The following is a 22,003-nucleotide window of genomic DNA, read 5'->3' as shown; positions in this document are numbered from 1 at the left end:
TGAGCAAATTGTAGGGGGTCTGGGCATAATTTTTATATCAGGAGAAAGAAGAGAAGTGTAAGAAAGTGGTTTTCCCCATGGCTTCTGACATAATGCTATCCTGCTCCTGTATCTTATTGTAGGACCCTGATTGATACTGCGTTGCCACTCCAAGGTAAATCTCTTTATTCTGAAAACAGCAGAAAAGAAGTCTGTGTACAAAGGCTTCTGTGCTTTCTTATCATTAGCAAAAACGCATTCCCTCCAGGAGTTTATGACTACCTCTTAGGAGGGACACACCACATCTGGCTGGTAGAGCAGCAGAAAGATACTCATCAGCCTTTACAGAGAGGTTTTGTGTTCTCATGACCTGAAGGCAGGTAATAGTAGAGAAAGAGGATAGTGCACAGGAATATTTGTTGTGAAGTATAAGCTGTATCATGAGTAAAGAAGTCTGATTATTCAGCAAAACATCAAGCATCTCTAAAGAGAAAAAAAGAGTATTATAGAGGAATATAATAAATATAGGTTTGTAAGATCTGCCTCCAAAGAGCTCTGTTCTCGTGGATTGGCAGAAAATTGAAGCAAATCCTCAGGGTCCAAAGTATAGATGTCTCATCTTTGTCAAAACTTTAAAATGCTTACTTTTGGGGGCCAGAGATATAGCCCAGCAGTGCAGCTCCTGCCTGGCAAGTGTGAGGTCTTTTATTCAGTTCCCTGCAACCCACCCCCCAAGAGAAATAAAGTGCTTACTTTTCTTAGTTACACCAGTAAGATGGGGCTAGTTTTCCACCATGTGGTTGAAGAAAGTTCTGTGATTCATTTATTTACAATACCACCTGCAGACTCTATAACATGTTAACTAATAATTGATGACTGAAAATCACTGGGCTGGAAATAAAGAGATGTGGGCCATAGTGAGGCTTTCTCTCTGAGGTCTTGGAGAAAATTGGCTTTAGTGATCAGCCATGAATATTTGGTAGTGCTATTAAAGGTTTGTATTACAGCTTGTGTCTAAATGTCTCCCTAAAGCCTTGTGCGGCAAAGGTGGAGCATTTTGGAGGTGGCTCGATCTAAAGTGCATGGTGCTAGGATTACAGGATTGATTCATGGTAGGACGCGAGGATAAAGGTGCCCTACCTTGGATGTGAGCACTACATGCCCTGGGCTGGTAGCCTAGATTATAATATAAGGCACCAAAAGAGGGCTACCAACATAAACTTTTGTACCTTTTTTGGTTTGGTTATATCCAGTATTAGGGTAAATCTGCTTCTTTAATATAAATTGTGCATTTGTTCAAGGCCAGAGAAAGACAGAAGGCAGACTGTTACATAGTTTGGGGCCTCCTTGGTAGTCTGAGCTCCTGTGAACAAAAGGGCTGCAGCTTTGAGCCATGTCAAGGACGGAGAAGAAAGGGACCCCAGAACAAAAGGGGTCAGTGTGAGCTTTCAGGTTTCCGCATCCACAAGAAACCTCAGGAAACTGACACCATCCTCAGAAATTCTCTTTTCAGTTAACTTAACAATTTGAGCCTTGAGGAGTGAGAGGCAGCTTAGCATTAGAATATGGTTTGAAATTGAGTTTTAGGCACACACTTATGTTGGAAGGGGCCTCACAGTCTTAAGTTCTGCATATATGCTTTGTAGTTTTCAAATTTTTGATGCAAAACAAGTAATGTTTTACATTTTTCAGAAGCTTCTTTAGGTACAATCTGTAGTAAATTGCACATACTTGGAGTCTACAGTTAAGAAGTTTTGGCATACACATCTGAGAAATCATCACAGTGAAGCTAAGGAGCACGTCCGTGAGTTCCCAGAGTTGCCTCAGCATTCTCTCCCGCCCCTTCTCCTGGGGCTGTAGCCCTCAGCAGCTGCTGATGTGCTTTCTGACCTTTATTAGCTGGATTTTGCATTTCCTGCAGTTTATATAAGTGGACTCATGTAGTTTGTACATGTTTAGTAAGGTTTCTTATACTTAGCGTATTTATTTCAGAATTCACCTGCATCTATTTTTATTGCTGGGATTAACCCATCACCTTTGCACCGGGCTACATCTGCAGCCTTTTTTTCTTTTTTCTTTTTAAGGGAGGGTCTTGCTAGTTACCCAGGCTGAGTATGAATTTCTCTTTTTCCTGCCTTAGCCTCCCAGAGTGCTGGCATTAAAGGTGCGTCCCATCATGTCCAGTGACAGTTTATACATTCACCTGTTGATAGACATTTGCATGGTTGCCACACTTTGGCTATTAGAAATAAAGCTGCTATGAACACTGACAAGTCTTCACATTGACTTGTGAATCCATTTCTCATGGTTTGCATGTAAGAATACATTACTTTATTTTCTTTTTACATAGTGGGCATGCTGTGCCCACTGAGAGACATCTGCAGTTTTTTTTTCCTTAAGATACTAGGTGCTGTGCTTCAGAAAACCCTTTATTACACCTTTGATGAACTTGCTGTGTTCTTATGTAATATGTCCATTACTTTTGCTTTTTGATGCCCATTCCACTGACCCGCTGATTTCGTTTATCTAGTAAATGTATTACTTCCTCATTCATTGGTGTGCAGCTTCCTGTTAGGAGCAGATTTACTGAGAATTTTATTTTATGGCTAAAACCAATTTATTAGACATGGGTATTGTATAAAAAATAGCAACTTGTTTTTTGAATATATGTTTATATCTGCATGTTCCTCTTAAAATGGTTTTGTACCTTTCACATTTGCTCTGTCTGTTTCGGTCCCCTTGAGAATTTAAATGGTATAATAATTATTTTGAGGCTATTTCAGTTTAGTGATTGTATAATTTTTTCTTTAAAATTTCACCTATTTGGAAAGGCGTCTTTAACCTAAGCCCCTTCTCACCGTTGGGTCAGGAGTGCAGGACACTATAGGTGGGTCACACTGGTGGTTTCTGCTCGGGCTCATGTCATGCTGTCTCCTGTTCCCTTGGGAAGGCAAATTTGAAGGAGGCAATCACAAGAGACCACAAATCCTGGCTATCATTTTTTAAATATCTGTCTTATTTTATATCTTGTCCTTTTAATACCTTGTCGTTCTTATACCTGTCTTCTGCCCATATGCTTTCGCTTTACTTTAAACTTACTTATAAATCAGAGGGGCATTCCTACTGTCCTGTACTTACATGTGCATTGTGCTTCGCGTATTACAGGCAACTTTCAGATTCTTAACCTTTGTAAGAACCATGTGAGATGGGAGAAACTACGAAGACCAAGAGTTCCTTGTGTTTGTCATTGGTGTTTTGTCAAGCTTACAAATAATTGTATGACTTTAGAGAGATTAAGGCCACTGAGAGGTCCAGACCAGACAGGTAGAATTTCCTAAATACTACTTCTTGGTGTGCAGTGTCTTTGATGTATGAGTGTACCTCTGGAGTCAGTTTTTCTCTAAGTTGGTATTAAGCAACTTTGTATCATATAATAAGGGGTGTTTAGACTAACATTATTTCTCTGGTACTTTCAGGCCAAATATTAAGAAGCTTCAAAATAACACAAGTTTAAGCTTAGTTTCATTAACCATGTACTGTAGGGACTCGTTGAGCTTTTTACATGATTTTATAATTTCACAGGCTATATGATCTCTGTCACAGCCACTCAGCTCTGCCAGTAAAGCATGGAAGCTGACATAAACAAGATGGAAATGAATAAACGTGAATGTATTCCAGTAAAATTTACAGACATTGAAATTTGAATTTGTATAGTTTTTGGGTATCATAAAAGACTTTTTCAGTCAATTAAAAATGTACATGCTTTATAAGAGTAGCATTAGTTTCTTGACCTCTAATATGTCAGTGTATTTATTAGCACAACTTGTTACTGCTCTTTCCTGTGAAGTATCTTTTTGATACTTCTGAGGATTAGTTGGATTTTTGTTATTTCTGTAAGAATTTGTGGAAAACATAATATGAATCTTGCATCTCCAACTTACTTAAAGCTCTTCTTTAAAAACATGTAAGGGGGCCTGGGAAGATAGCTCAGTGGCATAAGCACCTGCCTGGCAAGTGCAAGGTCCTGAGTTCAGTCCCCCGGTACCGCAGAATAAAGAAATAAAGCCATGTAACAGTTTGCCCCAAGCATCACTTGGGCAGCATATTTGTATCCCTTAAAATTAAGTTAGAAATCTCAAGATTCAGCACGGGGATACGAGACTCTTAAAAAGTGCTAGTCAGATCTCTTCTGCTTTGAGAAAATCTTTTTCAAAGAAGACAAAATATTGCTACTTTTTGAGATCATAACATCTTTATGCTGACATATATAAAATCTCCGTTCCCTCCTTGTCATTCTTTTTCTGGTTTGCTTAAATTACTGAGTTAGAATTTCTCATTCTTTGTAGAAGACAGTGATATACAATGGAATGTTTTTGATTTGTTTACATGATTTTCATTTGTTTATATGTGTACTTATGGTGTAATTATTTTGTGGATGTGAGAAATGTGACTTAGATATAGGAAATGTGATTTGATTGCACATAGATTTGGATACATGTAGCTTATGTACAGTTATCCCTACACCATGATAAAACCACCAGTTTCTTTAGTAGCGAGTAGATATGCTGTGCGCTGGTCCATGTTCTGTCCCAGTATCACATTACAACTATTGTTTTTTGAACTGAAGCGATTAGCATTTCACTGTGGCCGGCAGGAGGCCGAGCGGAGCGCAATAGGAAGTAGCTGCAGCTGCGAACAACTTCCGAGGGCTTCCGCTAACACTTGATAGTTGGGAAGGAAGGAAGTGAAGGTCCAGTCCTGTCACAGTGCAGAAATTCAGTACAAAAGTTTACCTATTTATAGTTTTTACCGAGCTGTGTACATTTTTGAAAAGGAATGTGTAGGCTTTTCTTACCTGTTCCTCATGCTAATTTTTATTTTATTCTGAATTGTGTTATTCTGAAGTCTAAAAGAAGCCACGTTTCATTCAGTGCGCTTTCTGCACACACCAATAATGTTTTTCATCCTAAAATCTATTTTCATCAGATCCTGAGGATATGTTATATTATGGAGGATTCTGGGTTTTTAATATGTTGCTCAGTATCATTTGCTAAAATTACATTTAAGATTTTGCCTTTGGTTTCTAAGTGAGATTAGTCTTTCATGTCAACATGATGTTAACCTTATAATAAATCTTCTCTGCTCCTCTTCCTGCTATGGCTAACATGGTAATGTGAAAGCAGTTCAGTATAAATTAAATTTAGCTGTTGATCTTGTATTTTAATACCATCAATTTTTAACAAGAAACAGTAGGATAGAATTAAAACCAGAAGTCAGTGCATGTTCTTAGCCAGCCAGTCCCTCTGTGATTTTAAACTAATCGTTTGATTAGTTTTAATTGTATATTCTATGAAGCTCCGAAAGTTTGAAGTAAATGAATTTCGAGCTGCTTTCCAGCCTTGACAATCTATGAATAGGCTTCCATTTTGGCTCGGGGCCTAATCCTGGTGGCACCAGTACTGCAGTGACAAACAGTACTCACTCAGATGGCTACAGCTGCCAAAAGAGCTCCTGACGGGCTGCAGTTAAACGTGGCCTTAGAACACCATCTAAATAAAGACTGTGTGCAGTGCTGTGTCTCTGAGCTCATAGTTGAAAGTTCTGAGGACATGAATGCTGTGTGATAACTATAGGACTAGTTGGCCATTTGCTCGTGGCCTGTAAGGCAATCTGTAATTTTAGAGTGGGCCATTGGGAGAAGCAGTGCTCGGCTTCTTATGTGTTGGCTCTGACCTCACAGCATTGCTTCTGGTTTTGCCTGTTGTCTGTGTGTTTCTGACCTTAATTCAAGTCCTTAAAGCCAGGTCTCCTCCTTTTTCATGTGATTGTGTCCATTGTCAAGCTTAGCATAATGCTGACTATGTGATTGCCGCCTAATACTTATTTTCCAGTAGACGGATAAAAGACTTTAAACATGAACAAATTTACATGGTTTTCTTTTTCACTTATTAGAAGTCTTCAAAGTTTGCACAAATAAACACTGTGCTTGCTTTAATTTCTGCCTCTCCTCTGTCTGCTTGTGATGACCTCTACCTACCACTGAGTTCTGAAGACATCAGCTGTGATCTCTGAAATTGCAGTGAACAGCCTTGTTCTGAGGCGGCTCGTTGTGGTAAAGCTGATTAGGTGCAGAGCTGCAGGCTGGGCCGTCCGTGGGAAGAGTTCTCAGTCCTGTGCAGCGTGCAGCTCTGCAGTGACTGTCTCCTGTCTGTGTCGCACAGACTTGTTTTACTTTAATATAACTTCATTTTAAAAATTAAAATAATTGCTAATTCTGTTGCCATCTTTATTTTTTGCACTTTTTCATAGTCCTTGATAGCTCTTTGATAGTTTAAATCAAAGCAGACTATATTTCAGTAGCATAGCATGGAAATTATAAAAGCCCAAAGTTTGAAATACTTGTCTTACAAAGTTCTGAGACACCTTAAATCCTCACTCATATTTATTTTACAAATTGATGTTAATCTTTCCTAGTGGTGGACATTTCACTGTCTTTTGTTACACTCTACAGAAAAGATATGACTAAAAAACGATAGTATTGGTAAATGCAGGTTGATTATGTGTAAATTTTTTTGGCTGAAGAGACTATTTAATGGATACAGTTTTTAGAGATAATTTTCTTGCTTAATTTAATTGTGCTCAACATGTTGCTTATTAAGTGAACTCTTTAGAGAAAAAGGGAAATTGTTTTAGTTCATTCAAAATAAAAGATTTTGTTCAGTCCTGGTCCTAGTTGTAACAACTTTATAATTGAGATTTTATGTTTCATAGGCATTAAGCTAGTAGTTGCAGTTATTGTTAATAGAATTACTGGTGAAATATTTTTACTCTTTACTATCATTATGGAGAAGAGTATGAAATATAGTAGCTTCAGAAATAGAACTGCTAGCTTTTGGCACATCTTATTTATTAATTTAAAAGTTCAATCAGGCAAATTGTATAGATTTTATATGCAGTTTATTGTGTATCAGTAATTATACCTGCTGTTTTTAAGAAGTCTATTCATTTCCTACAGTTACTGTTAATGAAGTACCACAACTTACCGTTTTAAGTGGGTGCCTTGAAACAATAGAACTTCATCCTTAAACATTTCTGGAGGCCAAAAGGCCAAAATAAAGGACTCTTTTTCTTGGATGTCCAGTCAGAAACTGTGTCTTAAAATAAATTAAATGAAAAAGGCTGGAAGCCGTGGAGCATGAAAACCCTGGGTTCAGCGCTCAGTGCCACAAAGATAAACAAGGTGGCATTCAGGTTGGACGTGTGTTGTTGCGGGAACCATTCGGCCTGCCACAAAAAGGAGATTTGGGAAAACAGAAAACATGCTACTCAGTAGGATTTTGTGCGTCCCTCTAGGCTCTTTTCTCTTAAAGTAAAGAACCTATAGTTGACTTAACTTGGGTTCCAGCAGGATGCAATGATTTAGTCAGTAATTACACTAGTGGCAGTGAAGAAGATTCTGGGAATGGTTTTAGGGTTTAATAAGTGACTTAAGGGTGGATGGACTCTTCAGGTAGCCTCTTTTGAACACTTCTTTAAGTATTTTATGCAGTGTTAATTATTATTAGGTACTGTTTATTGCTCATAGATCTGTAGGGCTGTTACATTTTTGTATTTCAAGTGCTATTTTTAAGAGACCAGTAATATCCCAGAATGTGGCCAATAATAATTATTACAATGATTAAAAACAAAACTTAACCAGGCCTGCCACGCTGGCCCTGCCCCCGGGGCAAACTCAGACTGGTTGGGATTGAGACTGGGTGTGGTGGCGCACGTCTGTAATACCAGTGCTTGGCAGGCTGAAAATAGGATCACTATGAGTCTGATCTGTGTAGTGAGATCCTGTAGACCCTATAGACCCTGTACTAAATACATTAAAAAAAAAAAAAAAAAAGAACTTAAGGGGAGTAGAGTTATTTCAGCTTTAATAAACACCCAGACCATAAAGGTTATTATGGGATAGAACTTCATCTCATCTGAAACTTTTATGAGACTGAATAAAATAGGTCCTCATGGGTGTAGTTTGGTGGTCCTAGTGTGGTGAGGGAAGGAAGAAGGGGGCTCCACTGTTTATACATCATGACTAATTGGGGTGAAAGGGCAGGAGCAGTGATGGTGAACCTTTTAGAGATGACCTGCCCCAATTGCACCTACTTATTTATCATGAAATGTCAACTCTACAGTTAAACCTGAGGTTTTAGTTTAGAAAAAACAGCACAGACATTAGCATCTTTTATCTTAGAAGAGAAACAACACACACCATAGGTTTGCCACCACTGGGCTGGACCCATAAAGGGACTTTTCTGAACACTCCACTTTGCTCAACTCTGTTTCTGTTCAGTTGTTAACTGGCCTTGAGGAATTACCTGTTGTAGACCTCATTTTTCTCGTTTTTATAAAGCAAAATGTGGGCTAGAGAATTTTGAAAGACTTTGGGGTTCTAGGAGACTCTTTTTATAACAAGACAATATTTTAGAATTTATGATACATTTCATTAAAAGTTTACTTCAACCCAAAAACATACTAGTAGTAAAAGATATGCCCTTGTAGTAATTTTTTAGTTTTTTGTATTCATGTATTTCAGCCTTTGAAGCATTCATTTGAGACTTCTAAAGGAGCAGAGAGGATTAGTGGCTATTTAAGCTATTTAAACTCAGTTGCAAACTGAGCTCTTCAGTTACAGGAGCCATATTTATTTACAGTAGCTTGGCTGGGCACTGCCAAACTGGACAGTGCAAATTAGGGAACTTTTCAGTTATCATAGAAACTCCTGTTTGATTCTACTTTGCTAGAATGTAGATTTTTGTGGTTCACGCATTCCTGTAAAATAAACAGGAGTAGAAAAGCTGAGTGGCTGTAGCGGAGTAGAGGAAAATAGCCTTTGGAGTAACGACAGGTATAAGCATACTCTTTTTTTTAAACCTCCTTGATCTTTCTCTTTCTTCTTCCTGTTGTCAAATAGTTGGAAGTACATCGCCTGCTGAGCATGCTAAATGCATGGCTACAGGTTGGTTTCCCTCCAGGTGGAGGACCTTATCTTTGACAGCTTTGTCCCTTAGGTTGCTGCTGTCACAGGTCGCATGTGCATGCTCACTGCAGTGGGAGCTGTTCAGAAATTGCATTACTTTTTTCTCTAGCTACCATCTTGGATCTGCAGTGCTGTTACTCAGACCATTTTTCATAGAACCAAAACCCTCAGTTCCTCCCCATCTTCTGTCACTTTTAGTGTGGACTTCAGACTCTGATGGTCTGGTTTATTTAACTCCCTTTTTGCTAAGTGATCTTAAGTACCTTAATGCCCCCAAAACTGTAAAAATGGAGATATTACCAGTAGGTCAATAGATTAAATGAGGTAATATGTGTAAAGATCAAAATATAGTACCTTGGGATTTAGTATGTCCAGTAACATTAGAAATGAGATGACTTGATATGTTAATGAAGTTTTGTTTTGTAGCGAACTATGCCCCAAACAGTTCTAATTTAGGATTCTACTGGGCATTTCTTCTGGCGGTATGCACACTAACCTCTCCTACTATGATGGAAAGGTGCTCAGCTGCCTTGGGGATGGCTGAGCCTGCAGAGCTGTGCTGGGATGCTGAGTGCTTGCTCCATTGCATGCTGGGTAACAGATGAGATGACCTCATGTGTCCCATTGTCTATCAGTTTTCTTGGAATGTACAGCCCCCAGTGAGAGCCTTTGTTCTCCTCGTTACATCTGTGTACCCTCACTCTATTCTCTCTGATCCCTCTTCTCTCTCCTCCCCTCTCCCCAAGTCTCGGTATGGGGGCACATGCCTGTGATCCCAGTGCTGGGGAGGCTAAAAGAAGGAAGATCACTAGGAGTCGGAGCTGCCTATTTTGTACAGGAGACCCTGTACGAAATATATTTAAAAAAAAAAAAAAAGAAAGCCTAATGACTCTCATTGCTATTTTTTCTTAAATTGTGTGGAAGTCATGGTTCTGAGCTCATAGTGTTGAAATACCATAGTGCAGTAATCTGTAGTTTGGTGTGATTAGGAAAAGAATGAGCTGAGTTTCAGGAGAACTAAATTCTAATTTGGCTTTGTTAATGACTTAAGGGGAACTTTGAAAACGTTTAATTTCATTTGGATGCAGCTATTTGAGCTTCAGTGGAATTCATATTATTTAAATTGATGCAGTGTTTTTCTGGGATTTAGCAGAAAATATTTCATATGAACACAAATGTTTATTTTTTGGGGGTACTGGGAACTGAACTCAGGGTGCTGTGCTTGCCAGGTAGGCACACTGCACACTGTGCCTCTGAGCTGTATCTGTAGTTGGAAAACAGATGTTTAAGATGAAAGCAACCACCCGGTGTGGTGGCACATACCTGTAATCCCAGCACTCAGGAGGCTGAGACAGGAAGATCACTGAGAGTTTAAGGCCAACCTGGGCTAAATAGTGAACTCAGAGCTAGGCTGAACTACACAGCTAGACACTCTCAAATGATAAAATTAAAATAAAATGAAAGAAATAGTATTTTTAATGCCTACATAGTTTATTACAAGCAGTGGCTGTAGGGGAAAGTATGTTTTGGCTTCTTTTTTTTTTTTTTTGAGGTCAGTACTGTTCAGGTGGGCAAGGGATTCGAGAAGTGTTAGCAGTAATGAGCTAGGTGAAGGCGCAGAGAGGAGAGGGAGCGTAAGCACAGGCAATCTTATGTGACAGAGTGGGATATGTGTGGACTACTTGGACAGTATTCCCAGCATGGTAAGCTTTTAGCACAGCCCGTTATGCCGAGGGCCAGCGTACCTCTGAACATATCCGGCTTTCTAGCATTTTCCATGAGAAGGACTAAGTGTATGTAGTGCTCCCTGAGAGGGAGAGGGCACGTGACCTCGTGCTGCCCTGTGGGAGGTACGCGCGCGTGGTGGTGGCATAGCAGAGAAGCACTGGGGACACCTTTGGTAGAGGATTCTTTCGGTGGACTGCTTTGAGTGTAGAAAAGTTATTTCCCTGTTTTGTTTTCGCTACAGTATCTTGCACATGGTGCAGAGAGGAGTGAGTCAGACTTGTGGATTGTGTTGCACGTCAGCGCCAGTGTTGCTGCTGCTCAGTAGAACTTCCTCCCCTGGGAGGAGTGGCCCACAGCTGCCTCCTTCTGTCCTGCGGGCTCTAGTCCCAGGTGGCTGCTGAGCATCTGAAGCCCCGTTAATGTGATTGTGAAATCAAATTTTAAATTAATTTGATTAATTTATATTTTATTAGCCACATGAGGCTAGTGACTGCTGTATCAGTTTGCTCTGGTTTAGAATGTCATACACTCTATCTTAATAGGGTGAGCAGTCTCCTTTTCATTAAGAAATGCTGTTTTTCCGAAAGCTCTTCCTGCCTCACTTTCTGTTCTCTTCTAGGCTTCTCTGAGGTTGGTGGAGGAGGTGCTTCTTCCTTCGGTTTCTCTGCCTTTGCCCCTGGAACGCCGGGGTTCTCGCAGCATTACTTCATTCTTAGGCTGGATGGCCCTTTACTGTGCTTCACTGGGTGGGGGTGGGTAGGCGCCTCGTTGTCCTTAGCGTTCGTATTTCCCTTTTGCTTACAGACAACTGAGGCCTGCCTGCCTGCCTGCCTGCCTGCCTGCCTGCCTCCCCCGCCACACGTCACATTCGTGCCTCGCTGCCTGCTAGCAGCACTAGACTGCCCGTCAGGGTACCTGACATGTCTTGTACAGCATGTTGAGTGGTTCTGTTAGCTTCTTTGTGATATGTTTTGGTATCATTTCCAGGTTTAATGAGCTGCCTGACTGTGATACCTATTTTAATTCTGCTCTTTAACAGATTTACTGTTAGTTTTATGACAATTTAAGAATAAAAGCTCATATGTTTTTTTTGAGGTTAATAGAAATAATTTAGAGAAGCTGTGGAAGACAGGGAGCAACTCTGCCCTCATGAACTTTAGAGCGTATAGAGGAGGGTTTTTAGGTGAGTGTAATACGGTGGGTTGATGTCTGGTACAGGACATGTAAGGGCCTGGGAAACTGAGCAGTGGTCCTGTGGGATGTTGATACACAGGTGACAGTGACTGAGAGGTGGTGACCAGGCTAACCAGGGTAAGAAGGGAGCATCACAACTACTGTGTGTGAATGGAATCAGTGTTGTGTCCACAGAAAGGATTTAATATAAAGCATATAGGTAGGACTTACCATAATTCCAAACCTAGAAGAAGATGGTCAGGTACTTCTTGGCTTTACATTGATTCGATATTAAGAAGGTAGGCAGATTCCTTGTTAGCAGAGCAGGCATTTGTGCAGTGTGATTGGTGGATAATTGAGTGTTAGAAGAACAATGCTTTGCAGTGAAGATGCCAGGCTGCTGCTCCATGTGATTGGTAATCACTTTTTGATGCCCATATTGGGACAGTTAGGTGGGACCAATCCATGATTTTTTTCCCTATTTTAAGCCATATAAATATTTGATAGAGAAAATAACTCTTAAAGTCTTTTGCTTGTGTAAATCAGACTTGTGCTGCAGGAAGCCCATTTTCAGTCTTTTGCAGTGTGAAGGATGTTCCTTGAACTCCTTCTAATCTGTAAGTATAGTTAGAGAAAAATCTGTTGCTAGCTATAGTACAGTCTTTTGTTTTTACTGAAAAAAGATTGCTGCTTATTGAATTGTAGAAAATAATGTTGAATGAGATTCTTTATAATTATTTAAGAAAAACAATTGAATTAAATGAAAACGCAAATCATTTACAAATTTAGGGAAGCAATTTAAATAGCCTTTAATTAATAGTTCCATAAAATGGATTGAAACCACAGGAGAAAATAAATGAGAAGGATAAAGTCAGCTCTAAAATGTGAATCAGTCCGTGTTTCCTGTGGAACGTGGGGCAGGAGGACACTGAGCCCCGCAGCTCTTCTGCCACGTGGGCTCTCTGACATCCAGGGCCGACACATCTGCTCATGCACGGGTTGTAGAGTGTTTCACTGATCAGGGAAATTTTGTTTGTATTTTTATGAAACACAAATACACTTAATCAGTTGTAATGCTTGCAGGCATTGGCAGTTACAAAGTTCTAGAGAGAGGTTTAAACTTACACTACTTTGGTAAACTAATTGAAGAAATAGGGAAGAGACTACAAGAATCACTTCTTCTTTTATTGGAAAATAAATGACCATTGTTGTAGAAACATCTCTGCGAAAATTGCATTACTTTTTATATCAGTTCTTCATTTCTGAAGGTAGATGATTCCAGGACAGTAAGTTGTACTAACATTATATATATATATATATATATTTTATAGTTTTTAAAAATATGTTTACAGTAATTATTTTAATCAATTCTATTATCTTTGAAACATTATCTTTGGGGGAGAAGTGGGTGAAGAAGAAATACTGAGAAACTTCATCTCACTTTTAAAAAATCTTTCCTAATGAAATGCCAGTTTCAGTTGCAAACAATAGAAAATGTAGCTGACTTGAGCTTTCTATTTTCTTTCTTCTGCCATTTATCTGACATAGTCAAGAATTACTAAAAGCAGTGCAGTGCTGGGCAGATAGCTCAGCAGATTAAAGTGCCTGGTTAGGCATACTCAGGGGCTGGGTCTTTGATCCCCAGCCTGCCTGCTGTGCCCACCCTCCCCACCCCCAGGGCAATTGAGACTGGGCTTGGTGGTGTGTGCCTGTAATCCCAGCACTTGGGAAGCTGAAAAAGGAGAGTCACTACAAGTCCAATTTGTGTAGTGAGACTCTCTAGACCCTGCGCTAAATAAAAGAAGAAAAGCAGTTGTAAAGTATAGGATAATGTTGTTTTTCAGTAAAAACCCTACCTGGAATTTAGATTTTATTCTTTTCCCTGTCTTGCTTTGAGAAGGTGTTTTTGTCTAGATGGTCATGAATGTATACTTTCAGTTATAACATTTTGCAACTGATTTTATTTTTTGAAGATTAACAAACAATGTTTTACAGGTCTTATCACAACTACGTCAAGGAAACTAGACCGAGAGCAGCAAGATGAACACATATTGGAAGTAAGCCTTACTTTTTAGTTTTTTATATATTTACAGTTATAAATGATGGACCATGGTCCTGTTGGCCAGTATTCATAACTGCTAATATTTCATTATATTAGCTTCTGATCATCAAAGAAAAAGAGAATAAAGAAGTATTCTGAATGTGGCTCATGGCCCTTCTCCGGCTTCGCTGTGTCCTTAGGACACGGGCACTGCTGTGTGGTCTGAGTTTTTGTACTTCCTATACACATACTCCGACACACAGTAAATGTAACTGTGAGTAATATCATTGGGATTTCACTTTCATTTGAATAAGAGGTATTTTCTGTATACCTTTTGCAGCTTTCTTTTTCATCAGTATCATGTGTTTGAGATATTTATAGATCTCCTTTAATCTATGATTAGCTTTCCACATTTTTTCCATTGTTAAAGAATTACATGATCACAATTTTTTTTTTGTGGTTTTAGAATATTTTCTAAAAGTTTTTCACACAAATAGAGATTAAAATTGGATATGTTTTCTAAAATGTTCTCTTCCAGTAAGGCCTCTTCCTTATCATGGATAAATAAAAATTCCCTTTTGTGCTTACAAAAACCAAAACAGAGCTTCTTATCATTTACTAATCACCTATTTCTGGGTGCTGTCAATGGTACAGCCAAAGAACCCAAGAAAAGCAGGTAACTGTTAGATAGGGAAATCCAGCAGAGGAGCCCCATCACCACTGTGGACACTTGTGTATCACATGTGGAAGTTATTGTTGATTCCTGGAAGCAGTCCTGGAAAACCATGTGCTCTGTTTAATTGTGAATGACTGTGTACACCCTCCATCTTAACAGCAGAGAGTAAATAGGAAGGAGACGAAGGAGGGATTTTTTTAGTTCTCTTTTTATTGCTATTCATGCTACTGCCTTTGGTTGAAATTTCCTAATGCTGTCAGAAAAGTTCTTCACTTTTAATAGCCGTGCTATGTGCCTGTGCAGGGAGGATAAGTTGTAAATATCCTCTCTAAAAAAGGTGGTTTCACGGCCACTGTGTTTTCCCACCAGTAATTTTCTCATGTGTTACATTTTATTTCATAAATTTTGTAGGTCTCCTGAACTTATTTTCTCTATAATAGTGTGGCATTTTGAATTTATGTCCTTTCACTACAGGAATTGACAGAAGGGAGAAGTAAGTACTAAAGAAAATAACCAGATGCCAAAATACTGAAAATAGTAGGTTCTCAACGTTGATGTCTTGTTCGCATTGTCTCTCATTGGTTGTGACCGCAGGTTTTACAATAATTGCACACCTCGGTCCAGACACTTTCCTCAGTGAATGTTGAAAGTACAGAGAGAACAGAGTTCAAGTATGTAGGACTTCCAAGATACATTGAGACATTGATGAGAACCAAAGTTTTGTAATAGTTTGTTTATACATCTTCTTGTGTGTCTGTCTGTAGTCCTAAGGGGGTGGTATTTTGAGAGCCAATGACCACATTAATTTGGGAGATGCATTTGACAGGAGAATCACCCTTACTGAGATCATGACTTTTAATGTATACACTGCTATAAACATGAGCTTTTAACAGTGAAATGGATGCATGCATGTAGAAGGGATTACCACCACTGTTCTCAGTCTGTGACCTTTATCTCTGGACTGAATTCGTGGAAAAAACATATTTAAAATACAAGCTTTTTACATTGCTGTTACTGAAAACATTAAGTTGGTCATAAGATTAAATGTTTGCATCCACTTTCCTAAACTTCTTTATAAGGAGATAGCCAAACAGAATAAAACAGTAATTGCTACTGTTTCAATGTTAGCATGCACTTTACAATAATGGTATAGCATATATTATTAAAGAAACACAATGACAGGTTTTTAAAAAAATTATTTAGTACAGGAATAACAGGGTCTCACTACACAGATCAGACTCGTAGTGATTCTCCTTTTTTCAGCCTCCCAAGCACTGGGATTACAGGTGCGCACCACCACACCCAGTCTCAGTGCAGCCTGGGGCAGGGCCAGCACGGCACACTGGGGATCAAACCCTGGTCCCTGCATCTGCCTAAGCTGAGTTACCTGGCCAGCCTGACAGCTTTTTAACTGCAATATACAGAGTGTATTTTTTAAAAGAGGGCTTTCTAGATATTCAAAGCAGGATGTTTTAAGTATCTTTTCCATGATCTAAAAATACTAAGTTTTTGGTTGTTTAACATTGTGGTAGTCACAGTAGTGCAAGCAAAGCAAAACGCCACAACAGAGTAGGAGCCGGCACCATTTCTCAACCATTGCTCGGCTCCCGGTGTGCCCGTCTGTAGAGCAGGGAGATTGCTGTGCCTCTTCACAGGGTCATTGTCAGAATAAGAGGAAGTGGCAAGGGCCACGGTGCCATGGGAACCATAGAAGTTTGTACAGATAAATGCCAGCACTTGCTAAGAAGAAGGTGTTTATAAATACCTCTAAAATCTTGTTGATGTTATCTTTAAAAAACAGGTCACTGTGACAGACAACGGTGCTCCTCCCAAGTCAACCATTGCAAGAGTAATTGTGAAAATCCTTGATGAAAATGACAACAAACCCCAGTTCTTACAAAAGTTCTACAAAATCAGACTGCCAGAGCGGGAAAAACCAGAACGAGAAAGAACTGCCAAACGAGAGCCTCTGTATCGTGTGATAGCTGCAGACAAAGATGAAGGTCCCAATGCGGAAGTCTCCTACAGCATTGAAGAGGGAAATGAGCATGGCAGATTTTTTATTGAACCAAAAACTGGAGTGGTTTCAACCAAGAAATTCTCTGCAGCTGGAGAATATGATATTCTTTCAGTGAGTTCAGATCATAGTCTTTGAGTATAAACCTAGTCTTGTATCTCTTCGAACTGAGTATAATAAAATGGTCAGGGTTTGAGACCTAACAGTTGAGCAGTGATTGATAATATTGGATAAGTATGGGTTGATTTTTTTCCTCTGCAACTCTCATTCCATTGAATTATTTTTAATTAATTAATTAGGTACAGGATCTCACTATGCAGCTTGGACTCATAGTGATCCTCCTGTCTCAGCCTCCCCAGCACTGGGATTGCAGGTGTGTGCCACCATGTCCAGTTTCGGTGGCTGGCACAGCCCACCCAGGGTTCCAAGGCTAGCATGGCATGTGGTACCAGGGATGGAACCCAGGTCCTTGCACCTGCCAGGCAGGCGCTTAGATCACCGAGCTATCTCTGCAGCCTCCAGCTAATTATTATTTACGTAGAATTCGGTTATGAGATGGTTGGCTACCCAGCATTTAAATATATAGATATCTAGATATGATTATTAAATATTTGAAATTAGCTGTTTTTGAGACTGAATCCATGTTTGTTTCTGTTAGGGATATAACTTCTAATTTGCTTTTTCAATCCCATGTTCACATTTTATAGATCAAGGCAGTTGATAATGGTCGCCCTCAAAAGTCATCAACAACGAGACTGCATATTGAGTGGATCTCCAAACCCAAGCCACCCCCAGAGCCAATTTCATTTGAAGAACCATTTTTTTCCTTTACCGTGATGGAAAGTGATCCAGTTGCTCACATGATTGGAGTCATATCTGTTGAGCCCCCTGGCACACCTCTTTGGTTTGACATCATTGGTAAGCACCACTCACTTTCTCAGTTTGCATGGCTTACACTGAAGAGAGACCTGAGTGTGCTTTCTGATTTTCCTGCACATCTCAAATTGAAGAGCAAGACCTGTGGATGGAGAATTTGCTTTAAATTTGATTGCAATTTTTTTCACAAACGAGAAAAGCATCTATTAAATATTTAAATATAGATATTCTGTGGCCACAGAACCACCATTTTTTACTCTTTACATGTATAAGCATTAAGAATTACTGTTTAGGAAAACCTAAATGCTTTGGTCCCAGTTTATATTTGTTATACATAACATACAACATTAGTATATGTTTTAGAGAATGTGATTAGAACCCTGAAAGTGTCTGTTCCTTGTGCATATGTGACTGTCACACTTGCATGTTGAAAAAGGATAAGCCTACAAGCCTTCATTTATGTAATTTAAGATTTATAGCACCAACCTTGGCTTTTTAGTTGTATATATATATCTCAGTTTTAGTAGGAAGCAAGATTCATTGGATTAATTCACCCTCTTTAAATGTATGTATAGGCTAAGTGAATTCTTCCTCTTTTTCCATTTAATTTAGCTCTGATGTATAAATACAGTACCGTATTTGATGCCCTTTTAAAAATTTACATTAAATTTTGATATCTTAGAGCTTTTTTTGTTTCTTTACAGAATTTTAATTATAGCGATACTCAAGATCAGAAGTCTGTGTTGTGATTTATGTCTAGGGAGAATTTCATATTGCAGTTCCCTCTTCCACCCTCTTCTATGTCACACCAGATGTCTTTTCAGAAAGCAGAGGCTGATGAGCTGAAAGCAGCAGGAGTCCCAGGTGGAAGCGGGGCAGGCTTTTCCTCCTGAACTTTCACTCTGGGCAGCGGGATTGTCTCCGGTCTTAATCATTGATGTGAAATTGACCTTATTTCTTAAGCCATTATAGTTTAAGAGGGGAAACCATGACTTTTCCTCATTAAAATAATCAAAATAGCTGTTTCACTTTCTCTTTCCTTTTTCTCCCGATTCCAGCGTAAGGGCTGCTACTGTGCAGTACTTGAACGTCACTGTGTAGTGCCGCTGGCCTTTGGAACTGTTTGACTGACCGCGCTTCTTGTTCTGTGCTTGCTTTCCATGCCTACTTGCTTCTTTTGGCTGGGCCAGGAGACACTCTTGCTAGAGACGTTTTTTACATCTATCAGATGACTTGTGACCCGAACTGTACAGCAGAAGGTATCTGCTGAGATCACATAATTGACCTCAGATTATGAGATCTAAAATGAAAGCATTGATTTTTCTTAGAGGTTTTATTTCTAGTGACCATTTTTCATTGCTCTTTCTTTTCATAGTTGCTTCTGGTCTCACCCATTCCAGTTGCACATATATTGACTTTTAATCATCCCTAGATCCATAGTTTTTGGTTTGACCTAATATCTTGTGTATGTGTATGTTGTTTTTCTTTTTGATAGGAGTAGGAGAGCTTCATTATGACATTGAACCTTTATTTTCATTCCATTTCATATCATTAATACAAGTATTTTAAGTTCAATGAATTTGAAAAGAGCTTTATTGACAAAATTGAGACTACATTGGGATAGCATTATTGTGTTATAAACTTTGGATAACAATACTAATGACAATAATGAGAAAAGTTCTTTTTAAATGTAATAATTTTACTAGAATTAGCTACTGATAATGTTTTTCAGAGTTAACATTTGTTGTAATGGTTATTTTCTTAGGGAATGAGGCTCAAAGTATCACAACACTTTGTTTTTATAATTTAACTTTTCGGGATGGGGACGTGGCTCAGCACTAGAGTGCTCACCTTGCATATGCTAAGCCTTTAATGCAATCCCCAGTAACATAAGGAAAAATGAGTTAAATTGCTAGTGATATTTTATATAGTTATTAAATTAAATAGACATCCAGACATAAATTATATAGATATCCAGGACCTCTGTAAAAGCAAATTGAGTTTAGTTGTATTAGTAGCATTAGTGCTATTTTTGCTTTTCAGAGTTACTGTCTTGCTTCTTCTCAATTCGTGCTTCCTTGACACTTAGGGTTAGTTTGGCCTGGAAGGCAGGGCCATTTTCACTGGCTACACTTGTCTTTCCAAGTGATGGCTCCTTGGATTCATCTTAATCATTATATTAGAAATCTTTTTTCACTTCCATAAAGTATTAAAAAGCCATAAAATAGATACTGGATTTTGTCCTCTGACCTGTTTTAACTCTGTCCTGCTGTACACTAGGTGGCAACTCTGACAGTCACTTTGACGTGGACAAGGGCACTGGGACCGTCATCGTTGCCAAACCCCTTGACGCAGAGCAGAGGTCACACTACAACCTCACAGTCGAGGCCACAGATGGGACTGCCACCATCGTCACTCAGGTGAGTGAACTGCCAACAGTGCGTTTGTCAGTGGGAGTTGGAGAGAGCGTTCTGGTCTCAGGTCCACAGGCAGCAGGAGCAGTTGATTTTGCCCTCTGAGGCTGGAAAATAACTGAGTGGACACACACCAAGAATTTGCATTTGTGGAGCCCTTGGGGCCCTCCCTCCTCCTCCTTCTCCTCCTTCCTTCCTTTCCATCAGGAGACAGGGCTCCATCCTGTTTCAGTTTTCTGTAAAATAAGAAAGAAAAATTGTATTTGTAGAAAGAAAATCAGTTCTAAATCCTGATTTGGGTTTTGCCTATAACTAAGCAGCTGTACAAAGTTTGACTGAGAACTTGAAACCAAACTGTACTTTTGATACATTATCAAAATCTTTATTATATTTTAGTGGTTATATATGATTATTAAATATACATTAGTATACATTAATCATATAATGTAATACATAGCCTTTTTGTTGACAATGAATTGTTCAAGTCATTTTCATAAAAGCTGTTTAAGCTAATTAATTGGTTTTTAAAATCACCCCCTTTCCCCCAGTGCCAGCTTAACTGGGAGTGTGTAAAATTATTGAAATGTTCTGATGGTTTTTTGAACACATTTATTTAGTCCTATATCATGATTAAGAAATGATCAAATTGTTGGGCTTTCAACTTAAATGTTAAAATCCTATACATGAAACTAAATCCTCTCAGCTTCTTTGGTTTCTTGCTGTGTGCTGTCAGCGCCATGCAAAAGGAACTTTTTTGGATGAATAATCAGTATTTGAGTTCAGGAAGCAGCAGAGAGATTCATTTATTCATATATTTAGCAAGCACTTGAACACTTGTTGTGTACCAGCTATTATTTTGGAGTCTGATTTTTTTTTTTTTTTTAATTATTAGATAACCACAGGAAAAACTCGTGCCTTGTTGGAGCTTACAGTAGAACAATAGAAGCTAAAGGCTTGTCTATGGTTTTTATATCCTTAGGAAAGCACAATTTAAAAGGTAGAAAAAAAAAATCTGAGTTCATTTTCCACTTTTACATTATACAATTTTAAATCTTGAGTGGTGTCTTCTAAATCATTTGATTAAAAAACAACATTGTTACAGAATTGCACAATGATGCACACCTGCAACCTTAGCACTCTGGGAGGCTGAGGCATGAAAACGAAAATTTTGAGCTCAGACTGGACAACTTACTGATTTAATGAGACCCTGTGTGAAAATAAAAAATTAAAGACTTTGAGATGTAGCTCAGTGCAAAGGTCCTGGGTTCCCCCAGCAATACCTCAAATAAAATAGACAGCGTAGAGCCACTTGTCAAAAGTATCTTATTCCTTTCTTCAGATACTTGTGACTTTTAATATATGTAAAATTGATACTTTATGGTATAATATATGCTTTTGAAGTCATTTTGGTATTGCATATAAGAGTTCCACTATAAAAATAAACAATTAAAAAGATGTTCTACTGCAGTATTAAAATTCCATTTTATTAGTAGCAGATTTCATTGTAGTGACAAGCAAAAAGTAGTTGATTTTCTCTGTTTAAGCATAAGACCCTGAAGTGAAATTCAGTACAGAAAGTGAGAACAAAACATTACAAGTTGTAATAAACCTAACAGGATGATTTTGAGAGAAAAGTTTCAAGAGTATAACTGTGCCTGGTTCGCTTTGCGGGATTCACCAACCAGAGGTGAAGCAGCAGAAATTTAATAAAGAGACAGCTTCCTGTGTCCCACAGTCTCATCCCTAGTGATTGTAACCTATTTTTGCATCTTCCCCCAATTCTGTTTTAGTACATGTCAAAGATTAGTATGAATTATAATCATGATGTATAATATACATCAACTAAGTGCCAGCCAGATAGCTCAGCAGATTAAAGCACCTGCTTAGGCAGAGGCAAGGACCCAGGTTCTGTGCTGGCCCTGTCCCTAGGACACACTGAGGCAGCAATTGAGATTGGGCTTGGTGGCACACACGCTCCTGTAATCCCAGCGCTTGAGAGGCTGCAAATGGGGATCAGTATGAGTCCAATCTGTGTAGTGAGCCCCTGTAGACCCTGGACTAAATACATTTAAAA

At 38.9% G+C, this 22,003-nt stretch overlaps 1 protein-coding gene across 3 annotated transcripts in view; it reads left to right on the top strand.

The window, feature by feature from the left end:
* Nucleotides 1–22,003, top strand: part of Fat1 (FAT atypical cadherin 1) — a 132,222-nt gene that overhangs the window by 67,828 nt on the left and 42,391 nt on the right. For all 3 annotated transcript variants that reach the window (XM_023699662.1, XM_004639800.2, XM_023699661.1), the window contains exons 4-7: nt 13,901–13,962; nt 16,424–16,753; nt 17,347–17,557; nt 19,796–19,935. In XM_023699662.1, the coding sequence (XP_023555430.1) occupies nt 13,901–13,962; nt 16,424–16,753; nt 17,347–17,557; nt 19,796–19,935 (743 nt within the window). The remainder of the gene's footprint in view (nt 1–13,900; nt 13,963–16,423; nt 16,754–17,346; nt 17,558–19,795; nt 19,936–22,003) is intronic.

Source organism: Octodon degus, unplaced genomic scaffold, assembly GCF_000260255.1.
Source record: "Octodon degus isolate 3935 unplaced genomic scaffold, OctDeg1.0 scaffold00114, whole genome shotgun sequence".
NCBI lineage: Eukaryota > Metazoa > Chordata > Mammalia > Rodentia > Octodontidae > Octodon > Octodon degus.
Note: the sequence above shows the minus strand (reverse complement) of the source record. Positions and strands in the feature narration are given on the sequence as shown.